The following is a 25,933-nucleotide window of genomic DNA, read 5'->3' on the forward strand; positions in this document are numbered from 1 at the left end:
ACTTGAGTTCCCTGCCCCCAGGGCAAGGGAAGAAAGGGCCTCAGTGTGGAGATCCAGCTGTGGCCTGCGCCCTGCTGGTGGCCTGCTGCTCTTTCCAGAGACCCTGGGTCTGGGTGCTGTGCAGAGCAGCCTCTGTACCCCAAGTCCTAGCAAGCTCTAGACTCTCAGGTGTGCCAAGCTGCATGGGGCCAGGAACGGCTATGAATGCAGCCGGTTATAAAACTGTAAACTTGTTTAAAATATTAGTATCTTTTTTTTTTTTTGTAATGTGTTGATGGGTTGATGACCTCATTCCCAAGTGTGAACTTTGCAATATATGTACAGTTGAGGGCTGGCGAGAGGGCTGGTGAGGGTAAAGGGGCTTGCTGCCAAGCCTGACAACCCAAGTTCAATTCTTGAGACCCACGTGGTGCAAGGCGAGAACTGACTACCAAAAACTGTCCGCTCATCTCCACATCTTCATATGAAGACAAAGCATGCATGGTCTGTCTCCCTCCCCCCTTTCTTTTTTTCCCCTCCCTCCTTCCATCCCTCCCTTTCTCTTTCTCCCTCCCTCCCCCTCTCTCTTCTCTTTCTCCTTCTCCCCCCTTCTCTTTCCCTTTCCCTCTTCCTCCCTCCCTCCTCCTCTCTCCCCCACCCCTCTCTCTCTCTCTCTCTCTCACACACACACACACACACACACACACACAAATAAATATTAGATACTCAGATGATGATATCATTGTGCAATGTCAAAAGCTGGAAGCTTTGTCAAGTAACAGCCACGAGGTTAAAAAACAAAAAACAAACTCCAGTACCACAACAAAAACCTTCAAACCAACAGAATGAGCAGTCATGTTGAAAACAACAACAACAACAACAACAACAACAACAAAAAACAAAAAAATAAGCAAAACCAAAACCAAAAATGGTCAGTTGACTTCACTACACAGACTTTGGAATTGTCTAGAAAAGCAGGCAGGCCCCTCAGCCCCTGGGCCGTGCTCTTCCTGCCCAGGCCTGCACTGCCGTCTCAGGGTCCCGGCCCGAGGGCCCTGCTCCACTCTTCCCTTGCTTCACATCCGCTGGCTGCCTGGAGAGTGACCTGCTGGCCCTGCAGGGGCACGGGTGTGCAACCCTTGGCCTGGGACTCTTTCAGCCGTGACACTCTGAGCCGCGGAAGCAGCTGGCTTCTATTTCGTGGCGAGGCCTTGCTCAGTGAGTGGCCCGTGTTGGCTGGAAGCAATTACATCTATGTCCCCATCACACACCATGGCTGGGAGAGGAGGTATTTAAAGGACTAAGCCTTTGAACTGATCCCAAATATCTGCTTAAATTGCTTATTCACCCTTTCCTGGTATTTGGTGGGGAGAAACGTGATTACCTTGTCAGGTCTCAGGAAAAATTGCCCCTCTTCGGGGAGGGGATAAGGGGCCTTGATTTCCAGTGGGTCTGGGAGAGTGGAGTTTGAGACTGGGGAGTTGAGGTGTGTCTGTCTGAGATGCTTGTGTCACCAGGGACCGGTGACAGAGATAGCTCCCAGTTGATGGAAGCTCTGGGCGCTCTGTCCCTCCTGGTTCTCCAGACCGAGCCCCTGCTTCCCCCGCCCCTTCCCCCGATGGGGTCTGATGGGGTACCTGCTTGTGCTCTCACACAGGGTCTCCTAGACTGCTCTCCCCCCACCCCTGCTCTGTAGCCCGTAAGGACCTTCCTTAGTTTCTATAGACAACATAGGCAGAAAAAGTAACACCACCAGCAAAAAGGTTGGAAACTGTATGGCTCTAAAGTACACAGCAGACTTGGATTCTCGGCTTTTCCTGGATCTGCTGTGAGGACTGCCCTGCCGGAACCAACGAGCAGGACTTCATCCAGACACACCCAGGCCACCCAGCCCAGGCCGCAGCTCCACAGGCTTTCCTACCAGCAGTTCTTCTATTTCTTATATTTATTCATATATTCTAGATATTATTATATAAAGCTGTAATTCTTATTTATGCTCATTATATATACTTGATGTAAAACAAATATATAAATGAATTTAATTAAATCCTGAATTAAAAATAAACATAATATATTAATCATATACAAATATAAATGCTATATTCTTTTCTCTTTTTATTTTAAAGATTTATTTTATTTCATGTATATGTGCACACTGTCGCTGTCTTCAGACACACCAGAAGAGGGCATCGGATCCCATTACAGATGGTTGTGAGCCACCATGTGGTTGCTGGGAATTGAACCCAGGACCTCTGGAAGAGCAGTCTTAAGAGAGATGGCTCTTAACCGCTGACCCATCTCTCCAGCCCCATAAATGTTATATTCTTATGGTATATAATTTATATATTATTGTATTATTTTCTTTACTAGATGATGCTTGTGGGGCGCCAGTGAGCTCGTGAGCTCATGTCTCAGGAGCTGAGCTGTCTCTCTGGTCCTTCTACTCCTGAGAACAACTCGCCTCCCTCCCAGACCAGCCTCCTCTATCTTCCATCCCTGATTTCCTGGACAGACAAGGAATCGGACGGCATGCTGGCTATGCCCCTGCCCTTAGACCTCAAGGATAAACTGCCCATTTTTTTCTCGGAAGCTCGTGTCCTTTGGGATAGGGAAGCAGACTGGGCAGGATGACGGTGGGGGAGGGGGTCCTGCATCTCCTTTTGGTCAGCACCCACCTGGCTTTTGCTGTGTTTTGGCTTTTCTTTATCTTTGGGAGAGGGGCTCACCGAGACAGTGAGTTCTGGCTAGCCTAGGACTCACTCTGTAGATCAGGCTGGCTTTGAACTCAGAGGCCTGCCTGTTTACTACTGAGATTCAAGGTGTTTACTAGTTACTGTTCTATTTTGAGGAAGGGTTTCTTATAGCTCAGGTGAGTACCATTGTGCCTGTTTTTTTTTGTTCGTTTGCTTGTGTGTGTGTGTGTGTGTTTTTTTTTTTTGTTTTTTTTTTGTTTTGTTTTTGTTTTTGTTTTTGTTTTTTTTTTTTTTTTTGAGACAGGGTTTCTCTGTATAGCCTCAGCAGTCCCAGAACTTGCTCTGTAGACCAGGCTGGCCTTGAACTCAGAGATGTGTTCTGAGTTCAAAGTATTGGGATTAAAGGCGTGGGCCACCACTGCCTTGCCTTCATGCCTGTTTTTAGGTGGTGTAGGAAGGGTTCACCATTGAACCCAAGGACTTGTTTCTATCAGGCAAGCAGGCTGCAAAGTCAGCTCCATTCCCAGTCCTCCACTTCAGTTTTTGTTCTTAGGTCATAGCTCCCTTCCTGAGGCAGCAGCCCTGATCCCCGCCTGATGTGGGGTTACAGGCCCTCACAGCTACTAACCCCTCTTGACACTGACCTCAGCCTAATGTGAAGCTGGGACTTGGGTACTTGTGGATCTTTCTCTGGATTAGTCATCGGCTTCGAGGAGGTGAGGACCCTTGGATGTATTTCTTGCTACTGCGTGTGAAACGCCTGAGCTGAGAATAAACATTTGTTGAACAATGTTTACACATGACAGCGATTCCACGAACAAAGGTCCAGTTTCCCACCAGCACCCGTGTCTGAACACCGGTGAGCACTAGGGGGCGCCCTTGATCTGTTATCTGCTAGTCGAATCCAGCTTCTGCCCCGGGGTCACTGCGTGAGAGGCTCCGTACTTAGGATGCTCACCCAGGCAAAGCTTGCTAGCCTCAAGGGCTCCCCCTGCTGGACCGAGTGATCATATAGCGACAGGAACTGTCAGTCACTGAACCCAGTGTGAGTGCCCAGCCCCGGAGCTCCCAGGAATCACCCACTTGGATTTCCTAACTTCTACTGTGGATGCGAGGGACATAGTATCTCTGAGGGACCCCACATGCCTGAGGTCGCACAGTCTATGGGGACCCAAAACTCATTCTTTCTCAAGTCACGGGGGCTTCAGGAACAGCCTGCTACCCACGCACTGTCTTCTCTCTAGTCTTTGGTTTCCATGACTCATGGCCAAATTCATGGTTCCTCCATGCAGCAGGCTGTGTGTGCTGAAATGAGGAGACAAACCCCTCCCGTGGTCATCTCTCTCTCCTTGGCTGCCTCACATGGGACATTCTGGGAAACTGAGGAATGGAGAGTCAGACTCAGACAATGGCAGGACTCCAGAAGTACCTGTTTTGTTCCGCCTGGGGGAGGAAGGCTGGGGAGGAAGCCAGTATGGAGTCCCTCTTCTGCAAGCCCAACTGGCTCTGTCTTTGAGATTCCAATCTGGGGACTATTATGGGGGACTCAGGAAGTGGGTGTTCACCCCTCCTACCTCTGCCCAGCATCTTGGGGGCTGGGAGCCGCCCTGCGGGGGGTCAGTGGGAATGGGCCAGGGGATGTTAGAAGTTAAGAAAGCACATGAATTTGGGGGGTATTACAGATGAATCATTTAACTAATTACATTTTTACAATCAAAGCTGTTTTGAACTGGAAGAGTGTAAGGAAGCGTACGAATGTGTGGTGTTCATGGTTTTTTTTTTTTTTTTTTTGTTCGCCTGATTAATTCCAAACAGTCCAATTGAGTTATTCACTTGGAAATTGGTCCCAGGCTGGGGCTCTGTCTCGAAGACCACATTTCAGCCCCCAGCTTACTCTGCCCTTTGGGACCTCAGATGTCGATGCCCCGTGACTGATGGAGGAGGCTTTGCAGGTCCTGCCTCCCTGGGTACTGTGAGTTTAACCAGACCGGGCCTGTGGGTGGTGCTCAGTCCTGGGGGCTGCCTGAGTGAGGGTTTCTGATTCTAGTGGGACCTGCCTCATGCCCCATGAAGATCTGATTCCTCATTAAAACTTTTTATTGTGTTTATTTATTGAGTGTTGTGTGGGTTGAGAGTGCCGTGGTAATGATTTGAAGGTCAGAGGACAATTCCCAAGAGTCGGTTTTCTCTTCCCATCATGGGGATCCTGGAGAGTGAACTCGGTGGTCTGGCTTCCTGGCAAGAACCTTTAGCTGCTGAGCCACAGAGCAGGCTCCAGATCCTAACAGAAGGCTTTCCCCAGGCCGAGACTCATTTCCTGGCAACTCTTCTATCTCAGTTTTCAATTCTTTGTCAATAGACCACTGTAGACTTCTCCTAGTGAGAGTCTTTCTTCCTTCTGCCTCTGCTCTGAAACCAGGAGACCTTTAAAACATGTGGTAGAAGGAAAACATTTAAAATGCTGGTCTCCAGAAGTGCTCCGGAGGCTGGAGGCAGAGTGCAGTGGAAGATTGCCTAGTGCGCAATTAAAATTATATTCAATTTCTAGTATTGTCACACACACACACACACACGCACACGCACACGCACACGCACACACTCACTCTGGCAGGCTCAGTGGCAAATGTCTGTAAGCCTAGCACTTGCAAGATGGAGGCAGGAAGACCAGGAATTCAAGGTCATCTTGGCTCTGCAGGAAATTCGGGGCCAGCCTGGGCTACACGGAGCATTTGTGTGCACATGATCCGATACCTAAGACAGGACTCGCATCTAACTGAAATTCACACAGGGCTCATATGTACTTTACACACAGCGCTCAAAGGTAATCTTCTTTTATAATTTAATTTTTGGTGTTTTGAGACAGAGTCTCAAAGTCTAAGCTGACCTGGGGTTCTCTATGTAGCCCAGGCTGCCCTCAAATTTGTGATCTTCCTGCTCTAACCTCCCAAGCACTTGGATTAGAGATATGTGTCATGGTGTTAAGAGTCATCTCTGTCTGTCTCTGTCTCTCTGTCTCTCTCTCTCTGCGTATGTATGCATGTGTATGTGTAGACCCGAGGTTGATGTTGAGAATGATCATTCTAGATCATTCTTTTCCTTCATTCTGAGGCAGTCTTTTAAGGGAAGCCCAGAGCCCATCAACATGGCTGGTCTGGATAGCCGGCCTGCCCTGGCAATCCTGTCTCTACCTTCTGGCGCCAGGGTTGCAGCTGGCCTGCTACACTCTGCTGGCATTTCTGTGGGCTCTGGGGATCTGAACTCTGCTTCTCAAGCTCCCGAGACAGGCGCTTTGACCACTGAGCCACCTCCCCAGCCCCCACACCTGTGCTGTGACCGTCATAGGTTGGGTGTGACATTTTCCACTTGTGGCATCCTGTTGACATCACAAGCTTCTTCTGGTTGGAGACATTTCAGAGTTTTGGAGACCTGCCCAGAATGATGCAGAGCTCCGGTCTCATCTGGAAGGTGGGCACAGGGGTCGGCTGGGTCACACTGAGCACCTCTCTCCTCTCCCAGCCCACTGCTCACAATCACTAACTCTGGACACGTGGGTTCACACCGTGTGGCCTGGTCTCCTACATAAACAGTAGGCGTGGAAGACGGAGGTGCTACCTCCACTGTGTGCACAGGGAACCGAGCACGACAGAAGCTAGGGGATCTGTCAGAGAGAACACGGCGTTTGGGAACACTGTGCAGACAGAGCTGATTTCTACCCAGAGCGAGGCAGAACCGAGATGGGGAAGAACAAGGAACTGCAGGGCCCTGGAGGAATCCACAGAGGTGGGAGCTGAACCCCCACGCTTGCCACCGAGTGCTGAGTGCTCTGAAAGAGAAGCTAAACGGAGGCCCAGCCCCCATCTTAGCCTTCGAGCCCCCCCCCCCCAGTCTTTCATTTGTAGACATGTGTGCGCACAAGAGTGCAGACCAGTGGTCAATGTTGCTTCAGGGGACACTGATGGCTTCGAGGCTGCACTGTGAGGGCTCAGGAAGCATGGGGCTTGGGGGATCTTGGGCTCCTGGTAGCTGTGTCTGGGGGCAAGTATCTCCTAGAAACACTTGAAGTTTCTTCGTTCCTCACTTCCCATTACCAGTCTACAAGGTCCTACGTCATGCAGCTCTTGGACACGACCACCACACTCCTCCTCCCCTTTAAGATTTATTTTTTACTTATGCATGTGTGTGCCTGCACGAGTTTATGTGCACCATGTTATGTGCACCATGTTATGATGCCAGAAGACAGCATCAGATGCCCTGACACTGGACTTATCAGGGACTGTGGGCTGTCTTATACTGGGAACTTAAGCCAGGTCCTTTGCAAGAGTAGCTGTTACTGCTGGGCCATCTCTCCAGCCCCACAGACACACCTTTCCCCCTCCTCTCTCTCTCTCTCTCTCTCTCTCTCTCTCTCTCTCTCTCTCTCTCTCTCACACACACACACACACACACACTTGCCTTCTCCTTCTGCCCATCCTGGCCTCAGATGACTCTTGACATACAAATCTAGCTCTTGCTCTCAACTCCATGACCTGAGCCTTCCCCCATCTGTTTCCCTCTGTGGAGAGAACTTGCCCCTTGGGTCTCTGCATCTTGTCGTGGAAGTCTCAGTTCCAGGATCATTCTCTCCTTCTTGAATATATATATATATTTGTTTGTTTGTTTTTTGTTTTTTTTTTTTTGAGACAGGATTTCTCTGTATAGCCCTGGCTGTCCTGGAACTCACTCTGTAGACCAGGCTGGCCTCCAACTCAGAAATCTGCCTGCCTCTGCCTCCCAGAGTGCTGGGATTACAGGTGTCCACCACCACCGCCCGGCTTCTTCTTGAATATTTGATCCAAATCGAAGAATGATCTATGCACCCTCCAGCACCCTCACCACACCCTCCAGCACCCTCACCACACCCTCCAGCACCCTCACCACACCCTCCAGCACCCTCACCACACCCTCCAGCACCCTCACCACACCCTCCAACACCCTAACCACACCCTCCAGCACCCTAACCACACCTCCTTCATTATCTTCCTGGTTCATTCCCCTGCATTCAAGGACCCTTTGCAAGGCCTTCTGAAGGCAGGTAGGAGCCAGAGGGCCACGGAAGCTCCCCCCGAGGGTGAAGAGAACGAGAAATCTGAATAAGAAAAGCAAAGATTTGTAGTGACGAGAAGGCACAGTCTCGTGTTTTTGTGTAAAGGGTGAAAGGTGGAAGTGCGATTAAACCCTGAGTGACAGACAAGTCATTGTCACCTTAGACGCTACGTACATCTTCAAGATGAAAGAAGGTATGGGCGAGACACTTTCAGGATGACTCCATTGTGTCCACATGATCTCTCTCTCCCATCCCCAGCAGTTTAAGACTGTGACTGGGTCTGATTTCCCTGTTTTAGCACAAGGCATGATATCAAGCCTATTTATGATATGCTGAAACACTTTAACACATACAAGCTGATTAATTCCCCCAAATTCTGGAATACCATGCCTGGGGATCCTTTGCACACCCTCCTCCCATTGTTGAATCACAAAGCTCAGTGCGCAGAAGATGACTGCTTGTTTCTAGGCTGCCCCATTCAGTTTCAAACTCTATGCTTGCAATTTCAAATCTCACCACTAGGTGTCAGGCAAACACAAACTTTAACAAATAGGTCTCTAAAAGACTTCTAGCCAGGTCTTTAATTCCAGCATTAAGGAGGTAGAGGCAGGAAGATCTCTGTGAGTTCCAGACCAGTTCCGTATACAATGTGAGTTTCAGGATAGCCAGAGCTATACAATGAAATCCTGCCTTGAAAAACAAAACAAAAACCAACAAAAAAGAGAACTTGTAATGAAAATACACCCTAAATTAAAACAAGACATATACATATAGACATATATTTAAAAACTTATCATATTGACATAAATTAATAGTACGATAATACCCACAGTTGGCCAGAGTTTGGAGAAACATGCCGTGTTCGTGCTCTGTTGGTGGGAATGTAAATGAGTGCGGCCTCCCAGAGGGCAATTTGGCAAAGCACATCAAAAGCCTTCAACATGTGCAAGCCCTTTGGTGCAACAATCTGACGTACAGACATTTATTGTATGGAGATAATCACAGAAATGAGCCTTGACTTACTCCCAGGATGGTGAGTGTAAGGATGAAAAATTGTCCACATAAATAACATAACTTAGAGACTGGCTGTATAAAGTGACACATGTGATCAGATACTATGTAGCCATTACAACCTATAACAGATTTTAATGATGTGGGAGCGTCTCGTGATATTTCAAGTGTGTGCGAGAGGAGAAGCGTGTCCCTATAGCCTTGCTTTTTTCTTTTTAAACAGTGGAAGTATGGGAACAAAGTTGTGTGTAAAGATGTTAGAAAAACAAAGTGAAAATAGTGAGTTTATTGTCTGTGGATGGGAGGAGGAAGAGAAGAAGGGGGAGGAGGAGGGGGAGGAGGAGGGGGAGGAGGAAGAGGATTGCTTTTTCACTTTTTTTGGTGCCTTTCTCTATTTCCCAAATGTTTTACAATAGACACCACCATGCATTTATTGGGACTGTAAGGTCCTATTAACAAGCCCCTGGGGGCACAAAGGACAGACAGCCTCTGTTCAGGAAGGGCATGGAGACAGTGACCCCGGAGCCCTGTCAGTTCTGACCCCCCGAGAGTCCTGCCTCACAGATGTGGGTGGCCCCTGTTGCCCCTGTCCCTTAGCTACTTCCCCTGGCTGCACATATGGACCTTGTTTCAGTGGGGGGTGGGGGGGTGGGGGGTGGGGGGTGGGGGCAGGGAGACGGAGTGAATGCAGACAGCGCAGGCCAGGCCGGGGATCCCACCACAGCCCTCCCTCTGCGCCAGCTTTCCTTGTTCTTGCTTCCCGCTAGGAACTGCCGAGATTCTGGTTCAATGGGAAAAAGAAAATCCCACCCCCCTACCTCCTGGTCCTGGAGTTTTCCAACAAAGTAAACAGCTTCTAAGATTCCCCTCAAATGAAAACACCAACACTGGGCTGCAGCGGCGAAACTACTATGTCTGTCCGTCCATCTGTCCGTCTATCTATCTATCTATCTATCTATCTATCTATCTATCTATCTATCTATATGTGTGCCTGTCCATATGTGTATGTGTGTAGCCATGCACACCACCATGTGTCTATGGTAAGCATGCACCCCTGCTTTGTGGAGGCGGCTCTCTGATTCTACCTTTTACATGAAATTCCAGGTGTCTGGTTGGCACGGCAAGAGCAGATACTATGTACCACTGACTGAGCCATCTCGCTGGCCCTTCTTTTCCATTCTAAAAAAAAAAATTATGTATTTAAATCATTTTTTTGACATTTATCTTATTTGAAGTATATGAGAGTTTTGTGTGTTTGTATGTATGGGTCCTGATGCCTGCGGAGGTCAGAGTGGACACTGGATCCTCCGGAACTGAAGTTACATGATTGCTAGCCACAATGTGCATGCCAGGAACCAAACCTGGGCCCTAGGGAAAAACAGCAAGTGCTCTTACCTGCTGAGCATTTAAGAAGATTTTTGTTTGTTTTTGAGATGGGGTTTCACGTAACCCAGGCTGACCTCAGCCTCTGTAGCTAAAATGACTTTGAACTCCTGACCCTCCTGCCTCTGCTTCCCAATGGCATTGTAGGTGTACATCAACACCCCAGGTTTGTGGGTGTGAGGTAGTGGACCCCAGGACTTATGCACGCTATGTGTGCAGTCTACCAACTGAGCTCAAGTCTTATCCTGGAGGGCTTCAAGGACGGCTTAGTAGGGAGAGTAGTTGCTGGACCTCTCTGGCCTCTACATGTTTATGCAGGGTGAGTGTCCCTGTGTAGAGGTGTGTGCACACATGAGCTTTATGTGAGGATGGGACTGCGGCTCAGTGATACAGCAGTTACCTATGATGCATGAAGCCCTGGGTTCAACTCCCCAGCACCACACAAAAATTATCTGTAAATCTGCAACTGTTCATAGTCATGAACAGGTGTGTGTGTTAGTGGTCTATTCCAATACATATGAATAATGCAGGCACTGGGGCAGTTGTGCTGACCCCATGGGAGCCATTGGTAACCCACAGTGGGCTGGGGGCCTGCCTGAAGTACTTCTGTTTCCAATAAGCCAAGAAACTAGAGTTGAACTGAGATCTTACAGGGAAGGGTAGCCCGTCAGTCTGGCCTCTCCCTGGCTGGGTCAGCTTTCGCTCTGGCAGCAGGGACCCCCACCTCATATGGCTGAGGTACTGAAATACAGAAACAGGTCCATGTACCAGCTGGCAAAAGGCGACCAAGGACTACAATGTCCCCCGTCTGTCCCCTCACTGGACACGGGTTGACTCAGTGACCTGAGGAATAGTTTCAAGGCCTCAGGGCCATTGCTTCAGGCCTGTAAACAGGAAATGGGGATGGCTGGTCTGCCAGGCCTTCTCGGATCTCCTTCCTAGAGAAATTACCTGCATCTGGATACAGGGACTCTGAGCTCCTGTCACCTGCATCCTTATTCCTGCCCCCACCCCAGAATTCATAGATTCCCCTCCTGGGCCAAGCATGGAGCAAGATATCTGTCTCCGTTCTACATTTACTCCCCGGTCCCTGATGGCCCCATCAGATGACGTTGGTTGGCTGTGCCCAGCATGTCATGGGCACTCCTTGTGCATCTCCATTCACTAGAACCCCAGCTCCCTGAGGAAAGGACTTTTGACATCTCGGCTGACAGGAAGGAGCCTGAGGTTTAGGGTCACTTGGGGGTGGGGTTTCCTATTCCAGGCATCTCAGCGAGTCAGTGGCAGAGATGGAGTCAGACCTGCTCTTTAACCTCTCTCTCAGTTCCCTGACATCCCTCCCTTGCCCTGGACCTGGGAAGAAAGCGGGGATGAGAGGCTCAGAGAGGGAAGAGGCCTTTAGACCGCTTGGCAGCTGTTAAGAACAAGTGCCTGACCCTTATGCAGGAATAAGATGGCTTCCACCAACAGCCGGTAGCCAATGGCTCTGCTCCTCTCACCAGTGGAGAGGGCTCCTGGGGTCAGTGTCCGCTCCCTGTAAAACAACAGAACTTCCCACTTCCCACTTCATATATATATATATATATATATATATATATATATATATATATATATGGTATTTTCAATGGGCAGTGGGGCAACCCATACCCAAAAGAGATTTTGTATCCTAAAGAGAAACCTTAATGTGGGTAGGAATATCTTCCAAGTCCCCTGAGACTTGGAGGTTTTTGCTAGAAGGATTCTAGTCTTCCCAAGCTAGCAATATTCAAGTGGGGATATACCCCTCAAAAGCCCCAAGACCCTTGATACCCTCCCTGTGTAGTAGTCAGGAAGTGAGGGCTCAACTCTTCCCTAGTCAGGAAGGCATTCTGGGTCAGGTGGGATCTGCTCTGTGAGCTGTCACATTTCAGTCACATTTCATGCAGAGCCCCACTGTTCCAGCCTGAGTGATTAGACTGCCTGGGAAGCTGCCTCACCTACCCAGGAGACTCCAAAGGGGCCTGGACCTAGTGCAGCTCTGCTTCCGGCTCAAGATCAATGTATGCAAGAGGTCCCTGATCAAGTCCTGGAGAGCTACGTGTGACCCATTTTGTAATTTATACAGAACGGTCACCTCTTGGGTCTCATTTAGTCTCAATTCCATACTTTGAGGACTTCATTATCTCATTCACAGAGTTGGGAATTAAGGCTCAGAGAGGGTGTGTGCCTTCCCTGGGGTCACTAAGCTATGAAGCTGTAGGTCTGGAATCAAGCCCAGATCTCCTCGATACTATAGGCTAGACCGCTTTCCTCAGCCTCCCGGAGGCATATCCCACAGGACTGAGGACCACGTCACCATTACCAGCCTGTTTTCACTGAGACTGCTCTCTGGTCCAGCCGCCATTTCCCTCCCTGCACCCTCCTACCCGAAGGCATGGAACAAACCCCTGCACCTGACAGACACCCCAAACTGTCTTCTACAGCCTTTGCCAATCTCCTCCCCCTACTCTCATTTTTTCTATTTTTCCTTTTTGATGAGGCAAAATCTCACTATGTAGATCAGGCTGGCCTCAAACTCATGGTAGTCCTCCTCCACCATGTCCCACTACAGCTGCTTGGTCCCTCATTGTTCTAGAGCATCCATTCTTCTGGAAGCTACTGTCATCTCCCTTGACCTTGGCAAGACCCTTGCGGCAGCAGGGTCACCTCTACTTCTTGTGTCTGATATGCTACTCATTTGGTCTGGGTAGGGACATTAACCCCAAATACAAGCTAACTTTTTTTTTTGAGGTACTCATATCATAAAGACCAAACCGGAACTAACTAGTTGGATCTAACCTCATTGGAGAGGTAAGATCATAGAGTCTCCCTGACAACCTGCAGGGCATGACCCAGGCAGGCCCAGGCTCGAGGCTCAGCAGATATGCTAGGCTGGGAGGAAGGCTGTTTCCTGCTAGCCTCTTTGCTTTGCCTGGAAGGCTGGGGTCTGCCCAGAGTGCACACCGATCCTCCCCTAGGAAGAAACAGCCCAGCTACCAAGGAGCACAGGAGGAGGAAGGCGGAGCGCCACAGTTCAGTCAGGATTCTGGAGGAGGATATCAAGGTTCAGGAGAATATCAGGTTAAGAGGAGGCAGAGAGAGAACAAAAAAAAAAAATAAATGTCAAATTACCGGGTAGCCATCTCGTCCTGATTGCCCCTGTGGTAATTAATAAGTCATTAACAATCAGAGTTTGGGCAGAAAATCATATGGCAATGCTTATAACTCTGTCCAGCCGCATCCCCCCTGCTGCTTTCTGCGTGGTTTCCAGGGGACTAGCACTGCCGGTTGCAGTGTGCTGGGTCAGTGGGTGATGCCAGGGTTCTGGAGGGTCAGAAGGACAACCACTTCCTCCTATCAGTGGCCACAGGGGAGGGGCTATGGGCCTTCATCAGAGCCACCAAGACACTGCACCCACCCGTACACCCACCCGTGTCATCCCTATGTCAGTCCCGGGCTAAGACAGAGAACATGGCGCCATATGGGGCTGGAAGGAAGTGTCACAACCATTATGACCAAACCAGGGACTGAAAATGTCCTTCACACAGAAGCTGGAGTACACTCTCAGCTCGTCCCTGTTTCTACTGGAGCAGGTCCAGCGGAGAAAGTTCTGGAAGCTACAGATACAGGAAACATGCACTGCTTCTGGTTATTTCTCTGTTCCCATCTCAGGTTAAGCCTGCTTCAGGCCACTGACAGCTACTTGACACAGTGTCCCACACAGGACACTCCCCCTCCAAGCCCCTTGCAGTGGTAGTTTGAGAATTCCTGCTTGCTTAACCCATTTAATATTTGAACAACTGACCCAGAATCATAACCATGCCTTAGTCTCTGTATTTCCTTAGTCTTCATGTTTTGCATTCCCACAAGTTTGTACAAGCCGCCTCCAAGCGGCCTCCGGGAACGCTCTACCAGGAAGTTCACTTGTGGCCAAAACCCTACACATTTTTGTTGGCCTGCCTTTCCATTGGCTCAGCCGGTGCTACATGCACAGAGAAGCCAGATTCTGAAGGGTGCCGACGGGGGAGCGATGGGGGCACGAGACTCATGGGAGTAGAAATCAGAAGCAAAACGGCTCATTTGAAAAGAATTCCTTTGGAAGGTTCGTTTTGGCTCCAGTTGACCGTCCATGTGCTGTCTGAATGGATGCACAGGGATTTATCTGGCCCTGAAAATCCGCCAAGAGGCATCAAAGGCAGATACATCCACGACCGAAGAAAGGGGGATTCCCAGGGCTGAGAGTGGCTGCTTTCAAAGCTGCCTCTGTCTGGCCAAGGCGGGAGCCTCTCTGAGCTTCCCTTCACACCCTCTTAAATGCAGTGACATTTTAACTTCTGGTGCCGCCTCAACACCTCTGCCAGTCAGCCAGCCAGCCAGGCTCACCAAGTCCTAGCTGGGAGCAAGACAAACTGGCTAAGAAGAAAAAGGAACTCTAGGACCCAGTGCCCAAGGTCCAATTGGAGCTACTGTCTGATGCCTTTCGCCAAAGCATGGGAGATTAAAAAAAATTAAGAAATATCAGTGGGAACAGATAGATTTGGATAGGTAAGCTGGCACTTACACTTTTTGTGCACAAAGCTGAATCAAAGATTTGGGGAGGAGTCCCTAGATTCATATGAGCTCTCTCGAAAGGCTGGGCTAGAATGTTCTAGTGGGCAAGGCAAGATCAGGGATTTCTTGTACTGTTTATAAACTAATTCAGCTTCTGTCTGGGATGGATCCTTTTTTTCTTGTTTATTTCTGAGACAGGTTCTCATGTAGCCCAGGCTGGCCTCAGTATCCCTATGCAGCCAAGGGTGACCACTATCTTCCTGCCTTCATTCCCCAAGTGCTGGGCTTATAGGTGTATATTGTCACACAGGGTTTTATACAGTACTGGGGATCACATCCAGGGCTTGTACATCCCAGGCAAGGCACACTACCTATTGACCTACATCCCTGACCTTTTTCCTTTGTTTTTAAAGCACACACTTTTCTAACCAAAAGTCACTTTCACGGGAGTTGAATTTATAGAGAGAACCAAATAAATGTCTTATCTTTCAGGAGCCCAGCACGATCCGAGACACTTACCGGAGGACCTGCAAGACACAAGCAGAAGAGCCGCTGTCAGCATGGACGGTCCCCTCCCCAGTCTCAGCACAGCCCTGGCCACTGCCCACACCACCAACTCCAGCAGGGCTCGCGGTATTGCCCGCAATGGCCCTGTGAACAAGGGTCAGCCACAGAACCAAGATGAGACACCTTTGTCCTCAGCGGGGCCTGGCCATGTCCGAGCAATGACGGCTCTCACACGCATGGGCTCGTGTGTTCAGTTCATGAGGCCGGTTGGCGTTGGCGTTCATTCCCATTACATTCTGAGAAGCTAAATCTGAATCAGACCGTGCTTTCCAGTGAACAGGCCTTTTGGGTTTCACCACAGAGGAGGGAGATAAAGAGAAGAAAGCATTTTGGCTAGAGGGAAGGGTTGGGGTGAAGGCATGTGATGTGTACGGTTGGACAGAGCTGGGGTCGGCTGCCACAGCCCAGCTCTGGAGTTAGATATGCACAAGGAGATTGAAAGAACAGTATAGAGTAGTGGTTCTCAACCTCCCCAGTGCTGCGACCTTTAATACAAATACAGTTCCTCATGTGGTGCTTGGTACCTCATAATTCTAACTTTGTAACTGTTATTGATTATAGTGTAAATGTCTGATATGCAGGAGGATATTGATATGCTGCCCCCAAAGGGGTTGTGACACTGGTTGAGAAGTGCTGGTGTAGAAATTGTGGTAGGGACTTTGATGAGGTTTATCCACAGAAGATAATTGATCATGACTCTGGCTTCTGAACATATATGTGCATACATACACATATAACACCTACACTCATGTACACACACACACACACACACACACATACACATATACTACTTGAAAAAAATTGTGCCTATACTAAACAGGCTGTTGTCATTAATTTTTAAGTATAACAACTATTTGCATATCATTTACATTGTATAAGGCACTTAGAGATGATTTAATGTATCTGCGAGGATGTGTAGGTTATATGCAAATATAGTCATTTTATATAAGGAACTTCAGCGTTGGGGGGCGTCTCATGGATGTTAAAGGAAGACTAGAGTCGGTTAAGGGGCAGGGTATCCCCCAAAGCAATGTGCCTGCCACAAATGCATGCTTCTACAAAACCGGTAACCCCTCTGTTCCCATTACATCTCAGACCCCACCCTGTAGGATGAGGCTGCACATCGGTGTCCCTTGGCAGGCACTGGAGAAGGGGTACACCCGCATGGCCAGTAGTGAGCTGGAGCCTTGTGGGTAAGGAAGGGACGCAGCAGCGAGGACGGGTGTGAAGGGCCCCGCCTAGCAGACTGCTTTCTTCAGCAGACACTTAGGAATAAAACAGAACTCTGGGCAAACACAGGAAGCTCCGAGGATGTAGTGAGGACCAATCGTCGCCTTCTCAGGAAGGGACTCGGCTGGGTTTGGGGGTAGGGAGAGAAAAGCAGAGGCAGAATGGGAAGAAGCAGAGTTGGAACTCGCTTCCAAATCCCTGGGCTTTTTCTGAGATGGGGGTGGGGCGGAGGGAAGGCCAGCCAGGCGTAAGGTCTGTTTGCATGTTGTGGAGCGAGCGTGGAGGGCTTGATGTTCCGGCAGCCGGAGGTCAACATGGATGAAGGCTGCACGAGGGGCCAGAGTGGACACTGGGGTGCGCTGCAGCTGTTCCTGGCAGGGCCCCAGCAGTAGCAGTAGGAAGAGGTGAGAATCTATAGACGCTTGGCAAAGGGGAGAGATAAGACTTTCAGACTGATGAGATGGTGGGAGAGGATGTTCAGAAAGGTAGGAGAGATGGTCAGGAGGTTTGAATGGAAAATGGATATGTTAATACTCCCACCAGTGGAAAAATAGAGGCTGTGTTTCCCCTAAGTCTAGATAGGGTTCAAACTGGGCATGGACAGCATAGATCCTGAACTTAGAACGATTGACCTTGCTTCCTGTCTTCCAGAGAAGACAAATGCTCCTAGAGAGACTCAGTACTCACCTTCTTGAGAGCAGATGAGCGTGCCGCCTTGCATCTGTCCGTGTGCCTGCCCCTGAGCCTGTCCCATCATGCCCTGATGAACCGACCCATTCCAATTAAGGGCAGCTTCCTCCTCTGCCTTTCCTGGAGTGACTGACATCTGATAGCTACCCTGATGCCCAGATCTGCCCGAGTCTGTCAGGCACACACACTCAAGCGGCCATTACTGAGAAAGGCAAGAAAGGCAGGAGCTGCCTGTAGGGCCAGCACCTCTGCTAAACCCTTTGCTTGTGACATGGTTATATAGTTTACTGGGCTGGCACAGCTCCTGGAGGCAGATTCTATGATCTGTAGCAAGTGGGTAACTCAAGAGAGGTGGCTTGGGAAGGGGGCATGGCTTAGGTCCTCCAAGGCTCCCTGCTTAGAGAGTGCAGCTAGTTCAGGTCCCCCAGCTGACCACATGGTACCTCCAGCCCTGAGCCTGGCCCCACCATGCGTTTTGCTCTCTGACCCTGCGGCACACAGCTTTCCAACATATGTTCTAAGCCCCAGAACGTGGGAGCAATGAAATGAGAGCCAGATGACCTTGCCCGAGGAGGCAGGAGGTTTGGGAATCCTCAGGACTGTCTGCAGAGTGGCTGTGGCCTGCCAGGGCTTCCCAGTCTGGGAGCCATGTTCACCCACACCTTCGGGGGTGAGGGACTGACTGCCTGGGTGGGTGAGCTGCCTGTTTGGTGCTGACAGGTGGGTGGCAGCTCTGGGAGTTCATCCTCTCAGTCTAGAGCTTTTTGGTTCCTCCAGGGTCAGTCGTTTCCCTAATGTCTCCCAAGGGTATGTTTGATCTTCCTGCAGAGTATTTCTGTTAGCGTGGCACTGCCTGGCTCACATAGCGGAGGTGGTGCCTTTCCCTATGGCCTGAGGGTGCTAGAGTCCCTGTCCCCAGCCCCACAACTGTTGTCCTAGACTCAGTTCCCCTTCTGCCCATGAGCTGTTCTCTCTGGTTCGAACAGGTTTTCTGCCTTGCTCAGCTATCTAGCTTAAGTGTGATGCCCCAGCCAGGGCCTACACCCTAGAACACAAACACTTCTCTGCAGGAGCTCACGAACCTTCTGCTGTGTTTCTCAGGACTTTCTAGGGAGCAGAGTGACCCGAGGGCTTTTAGGCTGAGCTCGAGTGCAGATGGAACAAGGCTGAGGCAAACTCAGAGGCAGTGTGAGCTGATAACGGGGAAAGTGGGATAGGAGGGAGTTTGTGTCTGGGGATGCGATGAGTATTCATGTTAGCTTTTCTGGATTGTGTGTGTGGGAACTGAAGAAGATGCTCAGTGTGTGTGTGTGTGTGCAAGCATTCACTCATGTGTGTGCATGACCAACAAAGCAATAAAGAATAGCCCTAGTACAAGCTGAGGCTGGAATTAGAGCACTCTCTCTTACATACATGCAAGCACATGACACACACACACACACACGCGCGCGCGCGCGCGCGCGCGCGCACATGTGCATATGCACATAGACCTCAGGGAAAAGAAGAACAGCTGTTAGTTTTCCACTGCGTCATTTTACATTCATTGAGGAACCAGTGCCCCTGAGCATGACTGGATGACAGAGAGAAGATGCCCGTATTCAAATGGCATTCTAGAGAGGCTCCCAGCCTGTTAGCTGAAACGGGAACATCAGGTACAAAATCTCATCTCTGGAATTCAGTGTCACACAAGCTTGCCTGGGGAAGGAGGTTGGCCCAGGCAATTATACCAGACACTGTGTCACGCTTCCCAGTTGCACACTACCCAGGAGAAGGTGAGAACTCTCTTCTATTTGGACCGGTTGGACCTGTGAAGACTGAAGAGCCGGGAGGCTGCTGTCCAGGGAAAGGTTTCAGTTGGGATTGGGAGACACTAAGGGACTAGTCTCCTGGTTGGCAGGGGTGTCTGTTGTAGGACAACATTCTAGTTAGATCCTGTCCCAGCATTCCAGAAGACCCTTCCTCCTCCCAGGAGCACAGGAAAAGGCCTGCCTTGTATAATGGAGGCTGACAATGTCAGGATGTGCACATGTGCAGAACTATCTAGAAATAAACACCAGGCCCACCCAAAATCAACCAGAGAGGGACATCTGCTTTATGTGGTTCTCATTGGCTGACAGGGAGGAACAGAACACCTCACAGGAGGGCTGCAGACACGGAGGTTAGCAGCTTGACTTTAGGTAAGACAGTAAGTAGTACTTCCCTTGGAGTCTAGTTCCCTATTCTGCAAAACTGGAGTAAGAACATCTTCTCATCCTGCGGCCCTCTGGAGATCATGTGAAATATGCGATTCTGAAGGACTCAGTACAGAGCTGTGGGCGTGCCTGGGGGGTCAGAGGTCAGCCACGGGTGTTATCTTTACACGCCTTGCTTTTCTGAGACAGGGTCTCTCACTGGCTCAGGCTTGCTGATTTAGATTTGTTTTTCTGGAGCTGGTGGCCTTGGCTCTCTTCTCACAGGTGAGCACTGTTCCACGTTGTGTACCGACTACCTTTGTTCTTCCCATCTGTGCCGACTCTAGGTTGCCTGTGTTTCTCAGCGGCTGTGAGAAGTGCTAAGAGGTGCAGGGGTGCAGATGCCCCTCCCCGACGGTGACGTCACACCCTGTGTATATACCCAAAGGTGGGAGAGGTGGGCTATATAACTCTTTGAGGAAACTCCATATTGATTTCCACCGTGGCACTTCCTCTAACACTGGGCGGAGACTCCCTTTGCCCCACAGCTGCAGCACCTCACGCTGTCTTCAGTCCTTTGGATAACAGCTGTTCCTAGGGAGCGAGGTGACGGATCTAACGGTTCCGACTTGTAATCACCTGATGATTGGTGATGCAGACATTTCCCCTGTTGGACAGTTTTGCTTTTTTTTTTTTTTTTTTTTTTTTTTAAGTTTTTCTCTCCTTCCTTTTCTGAGACAGGCCTGCCTGGAACTCACAGTTTGGTCCAAACTGGCCTTGAGCTTAGGATCGTCCTGCTTCAGTGTCTCCAGTGCTGGGATTACGGACACACCATCACACCCAGCGGCTGCTGGCCATTCAGATCTTTTGAGAAATGTCTTTTTAGATTTATATCTGTTTTTTTTGTGTGTGTGTGTTCATTTGTGCACACGTGTGCATTTGTGTGTGTGTGAGTGTGTGTGTGTGTGTGCGCGCACGTGCATGCATGTGGATGCAGAAGTCAAGCTAAAATGTCTCTGCTCAGTCAACACTCATAGTGATTTAGAAACAGGGCTTCTTCATTGGCCTAGGCGTGTGTGTGCATGTCAGCGGTTCTTCAAAGCTGGCCAGCCAGCCTCAGCCTATCTGGTTGTCTCTGTCTCTCCAACACTGCACTTACCAGTGCAAGCCACCATGACACTTTCTGAAGGTACTGGGGACCAAGCTTGGTTCCTCAGGCCTGAGTTGCAAGCGCTTTACTGACTGAACCATCTACCCAGCTCCTCTAATGGGGCTTTGAGCAAACCAAGGGACATTATGTTTTGTTCTTAAAAGGGTAACAGTGTTTCTCATCTCCTTCCAAAAAACATGTCAGTGGGTGCACAGTGAAAGGTAAGGAAACCTGTCACAAAGGAAGAAGACAAGGATGGAGAGATGGGATGCACATCGGGCAGGACACGCAGTGTGTCATCACACACAGGCAGAACAGAGGGAGCTGGATCCTAGAGTTCAACATAAGTCCCCTTTGGCTGCTAGGAGTTGGGCATTATGGGAAGAATGTAGGGCATTTGCTCCCAGTGAACTCTGGGAACTTATGGAGGGCCTCTGTAAAAGGACAAGAAGCCCAGGCCTAGCTCCCAGGAGAAGAGTGTGGAGCGTCCATTGAACTCATGCTGGCTTTCCTTGGTCACAGCCAGCCTGGGATCCTCCTGGTGGTGAGTCCCTCTGGCACCTGTTTCCTCACAACTATGCCCTATCTGTGATGTCGTTTAAGGGATCTTTGTGTGTTTGCCGACCCATGTGTCTACATGCCGGATGCTGGAGGTGGGTGTGGCCCCAGCCATGCGTTTACACAATGCTTTCTAGTAGAGCTACCCGAGTTTGATTTTTTGTGGGTAAAGGGTGGAGAATCTACAGTAAATGCTCAGGTAGAGAAAAACACATCTGGGGCGGGGGAGGTCTTGAGGGTGACAAGGCCCTGGAAGGCCACGGTGAGGGTGCATCTGGGGGTCAAGGAAGGCGCGAGAGCTGCAGAGGAGGCTGTGGCCAAGGGGACAGGGAAAGCAACAGAGATCAGAGGTAAACTGAAGAGATGGAGAGGGACTTGGGGTGGGGAAGGGAAGGATCAGGGATACTTCACAGGAAGTAAAGATGTTGTCTCCCTGTGATGGGAAGCTGAAGGGAGGAGAGATGGGATGATGCTGTGTTCAGAGGGGCAACATATAATCTCTGGGGCCAGAGGCAGGGATCCAGGCACCATCTGTGTCCTGGGCAGTGGGGGCCACAGGAGTAGGATGATTTGGGGAGAGAGGAGAAGTGAGGGCCAAGGGAAGACTCATTTAAGAGGCGAGTGGGACAAGACGGAGGAGACCAAGAGGTTGAGGTTAGTGATACGCCTGTAGAAACCAGCTCAGGGGGAGCTGGAAATACTCAGGGTTGGAGAGGAGTCAGCAGTGTGGTTTCAGAAAGACAGTGAGGAGTAAGCAGATCTCTCAGCAATTTGTGTATGCTCATGGGATCACACAGCCAGGAAGTGTTTTCTTGAAGCAGCACCAGCCATTCAGGGAGAATGAACTCCACCGTCCTATCCACAATTAATCTATTACACGTAAAAATAGAATTGTACAGTCCTTAGGCAGCAACTGTGTCATCTGACTCACAGATTTTATACCAGTCTCACCCACAGCCCTGAACGTTTCTCTTATGTATGGTTGCCTGAAGCTCGTTCAGTTGATCTGAGATTATTAGCATCCACCCATAGCACATGTCCTGTATTCTTGAGCCAGTACTAATGACCACCAAAAGGGATGTGGGATGTGGGCACACGAGTGTTTAAATTGACTTAAAGAAAAGGAAGTGTGTGTGTGTGTGTGTGTGCAGTACCTGTAGGTGTTGGAAACCAAACTCATGTCCTTTGTAGGAGCAGCAAGTGCTCTTAACCATTGAGCCATCTCTCTAGGTCCCTGATATTTTTCTTGATAGCCGAATAAGAAAGAAAGGGAAGGAGAGAAAGGGAGAAGGAAGGAAGATGAAGACAGAGACATGTCTTGCTGTAGCCATGCTGCCCTTGGCTACTTTGGCCATGATGATGTCAGATGTGGGGAGGTGAGGCAGAGTGGGTAGATGCCTCTTGGGGAGTAGTGGTTAAAATTTGGGTGGGAGAGGTCAAACTAGTTTGGGAATGGTGGATGCCAAGAAGGCAAGAAGAGGTACATGGCGGCTCAGAGATAGTAGGTGGCGCCCAAGAAGAAAGATATGGCCCAGGACCAGGACGTAGGTGGTGGGCATTTCCATCTGGGTCCAGGGTTCATGGGATGCCACTCAGCTTTGGCTTTGGAATTAAGAAAACCAGGACTTACCAGGGTCGCCTCTTCGTCCAGGCTTGCCACGCCGTCCAGGGGGACCTAGGTAGGAGAAGAAGGATGGAGTCATTGAGAGGAAAACCAGCGGAAAGCTTGGACCCACACGGTGAAACCCAATGCTGTTCCAGTCAGGGTATCACATGGGCACCGTGCTGTCCCGTTAACGTCTTCTCACAGCTCCCTTGAACCCTTCAACCCCTGGGAGCTGCTCACGCCCTCGTTTTAGTGTGAGCCACAGATAGGTCAGTCTGTTCTTTGTGGATCCAGGCCTCCTTCCACGTGTCTAAGCCTCTCCTGGTTTTATACGGTCCTCCACCCTTGTCAGTCCCCAGGCCAGAATGATCTGGACATAAAAAGATGAGAAGGCTCCAAGTCACGGGCCAGTCTTGTGCCCGAGTCTGAGATCCTCACATTTGGGTGCTCAGTGACAGTGGGGTCTGAGATGTGAACGTCACCTGTGTCCCTCTGCCCTGGGCTCTGCCTTCTTGTCCTCTTAAGTGTGACTGCTCCCCACAGCCCAAAAGCTGTAATTTGCTGATGAATTAATTCTTCCTTTCTCCCTCCCTCCCTCCCTCCCTCCCTCCCTCCCTCCCTCCCTCCCTGCCTCCCTCCCTCCCTTCCTCCCTCCCTCCCTCCCTCCCTTCCTTCCTTCCTTCCTTCCTTCCTCTTAACTTTAAGAGAAGGTTGTACACCTTTAATCCCAGCATTCTGGAGGCAGAGGGAGGTGGATTTCTGTAAGTACCAGGCTGGTATGGTCTATGTAGTGAGAACTCATCTTGAAAAACAAGCAAACAAACAACAAACAAACACACACAACCTGAAACACCAAAACCAAAACCAAATATTGTTATTTATGTGACTGTGTGTCTGTGTGAGTGTATGCACAGAATTTACAGAGGCCAGGAGAGGGCGCCAGAATCCCCTAGAGCTTGGAGTTATAGGCAGTTGGAAGCAGCCGGATGTGGGTGCTGGTAACTGAATTTCGATCAGAGCTGTAAGCCCTCTTAACCGCTGAGCCATGTTCTCTAGCCCCTTGGTTGAATTTTGCAAATGGCATTTGTCCTAGTTAGCTGTAATGAAACACCATGACCAAAAGCAAGTTGGGGAGGAAATGGTTTATTTGGCTTGTGTTGCCATATCACAGTTTATCACTGAAGGAAGTCAAAACAGACACTCAAACCAGGGCAGGAACCTGGGGGCAGGAGCTGATGCAGATGCAGGCTATGGAGGAGGCTGCTTACTGGCTTGCTCCTTATGTCTTGCTCTGCCTGCTTTCTTACAGAACCCATGGATGGCACCACCCACAATGAGCTGGGCTCTCCCCCATCGATCACTAATTAAGACAATGCCCTACAGGCTTGCCTGCACCCTGATCTTCTGGGGTCATTTCCCTCAATCGAGGGTCCCTTCTCTTAGACGACTCAAGCTTGTATCAAGTTGGCATGAATCTACCCAGCACGGTATTTTGTATCTGTCTGTTTTCCTGCCCACAGCATGCCGGTCTGTATGCTGGTGGGGCTGGTGCCAATTAGTAACATAGTGTGACTGCCTTTCAAGGCATTACCCTTTCTGCAAAGTCAACATCAAAAATCCTCAAGAATTCTTAGAACAACTAGTGGGGAGTTGCAGAACCTGGGCCTTAATGAAGTCTAGGCTGGGCAGGGCAGCTCCTGGAAAAATTAGCATTTGTGTGTGTTGTGGGTAATCCTTGTGTCAGCTTAACAGGATCTGGGGTCACTCGGGCTCTGAGGTCACTTGGGCTCTGGGGGTCACTTGGGCATTGGAATTTTGAGCATAAACGAGAGAGGTTCAAGACTGAGTTGCCAGAAGTGGGGAGACCCCACCCTAGTTGTGAGTGGCACCATGCCCGGGCTGGGGGCCCAGACTGCACAAGAAGGAGAAGGGTAGCTGAGCACCAGTGTTCATCTCTCTGTTTCCTGACTGAAGATATGATGTGACCTACGGCCTCAAGTTCCTGTCACCGTGACTTTCTTGATATCATGGGTTGCACCTCTAAACCGTGAGCCAAAATAAACTCCTCCTTCTCTGAGTTGCTCTTGTCAGGCATTTTGGCCCAGCCACGAGGAATAGTCAACACCAAGTCCTTCTCCCTTCTTTCCCCCTGACTGATCAGGTGTGCCTGCTATGTCCTGCACTGAGGAGTCAGTCCAGGCAGAGGAGCAGTCCCGGCCTTGGCTTGGAGGGCACTTCTCTTGGCTTTGTGAAGAGATGGATGCTCTGCTTCCAGAGGAGAGAAGGATTCTGAGGGACAAGGAGAAATGGAGGTTCTTCCGCATGGGAAGGGCCCCACAGGGCCATGCCAAATCTTGAGATCTTTGCAGTGTATGAAGAGAGAATGAATTTCTTCCTAGCCTCTTGGGCTGAGGGTTTCTAGTCAGAATGGCTGAGTGAAACTTACGGATTGAAGACATACAGGCCCGAGGCAGTTGCTCTATTGGTAGAGTGCTGGCCTAGCGTGCGTGAAGCCCTGGACTTGATCCCTAGCACTGCCCACACATTGTGGCAGATATATCATCTCAGCTCTAGGGAAGAGGAGGCGAGAGGCCCAGGAGCTTCAGAGTCATCCATGGCTTATTGACTTAGAGGCCAGTCTGGGTTACACGAGACTGTGTGTTTAAAAATAAAAGCGGAAAAACCACAAAAGGGGCCAATACACTCCATTCCATGACTCTGTGTTTGGGACAGAAATTTCTATCAAAGACTTAGGCCCTGCTTTTTTTGGACACAGGCTTTGAGGTTGGAGTTTGTGTTGAAATTTGAGAAGGACCTTGTTAACATGTTAACCTGGCAAGGCCCTGACTTCAGCACCCCCATAACAAATGGCTACTTGCATCTGCGTGGAATTTAAAGTTTACGGGGTGTCTCTAGGCCTGCGCCTGTGGCATCCGCACTTGAGTGCGTGCCTCCTCGACATCTCCACGTGAGTGTCTCACCTTCTCACTAAACCACACTCTCATTGTTATCTCCTTTCTGTGCCCCGCGTGTGGCTGCTTGCAGCTGAGAACCTTGTGAGTCAGCCATATGGAATAACTATGCCCTGATGTTTGGGGTCACTCAGCATCCTTGGTGGCCTTCCGTCCTCCGTGGATGTATCTGTTTTCAAGGAGAGCACACAGGGATGGCGATTTGTTAGCATCCATGGTGCCACGTTCCTCTGCTTGTTGAGGGAGAAGACCCAATTTTCACCTGCAGAGC

The 25,933-nt window shown here is 49.9% G+C and overlaps 1 protein-coding gene across 1 annotated transcript in view; it reads right to left on the minus strand.

The window, feature by feature from the left end:
* Col23a1 (collagen type XXIII alpha 1 chain) overlaps positions 1-25,933 on the minus strand; it is a 279,542-nt gene that overhangs the window by 40,347 nt on the left and 213,262 nt on the right. The window contains exons 3-5 of the mRNA XM_052196168.1: positions 22,715-22,759; positions 15,238-15,245; positions 13,300-13,326 (exon numbers count right to left, since the gene is read on the minus strand). Of these exons, the coding sequence (XP_052052128.1) occupies positions 13,300-13,326; positions 15,238-15,245; positions 22,715-22,759 (80 nt within the window). The remainder of the gene's footprint in view (positions 1-13,299; positions 13,327-15,237; positions 15,246-22,714; positions 22,760-25,933) is intronic.

This window comes from Apodemus sylvaticus, chromosome 10 (genome assembly GCF_947179515.1).
Source record: "Apodemus sylvaticus chromosome 10, mApoSyl1.1, whole genome shotgun sequence".
Taxonomy (NCBI): domain Eukaryota; kingdom Metazoa; phylum Chordata; class Mammalia; order Rodentia; family Muridae; genus Apodemus; species Apodemus sylvaticus.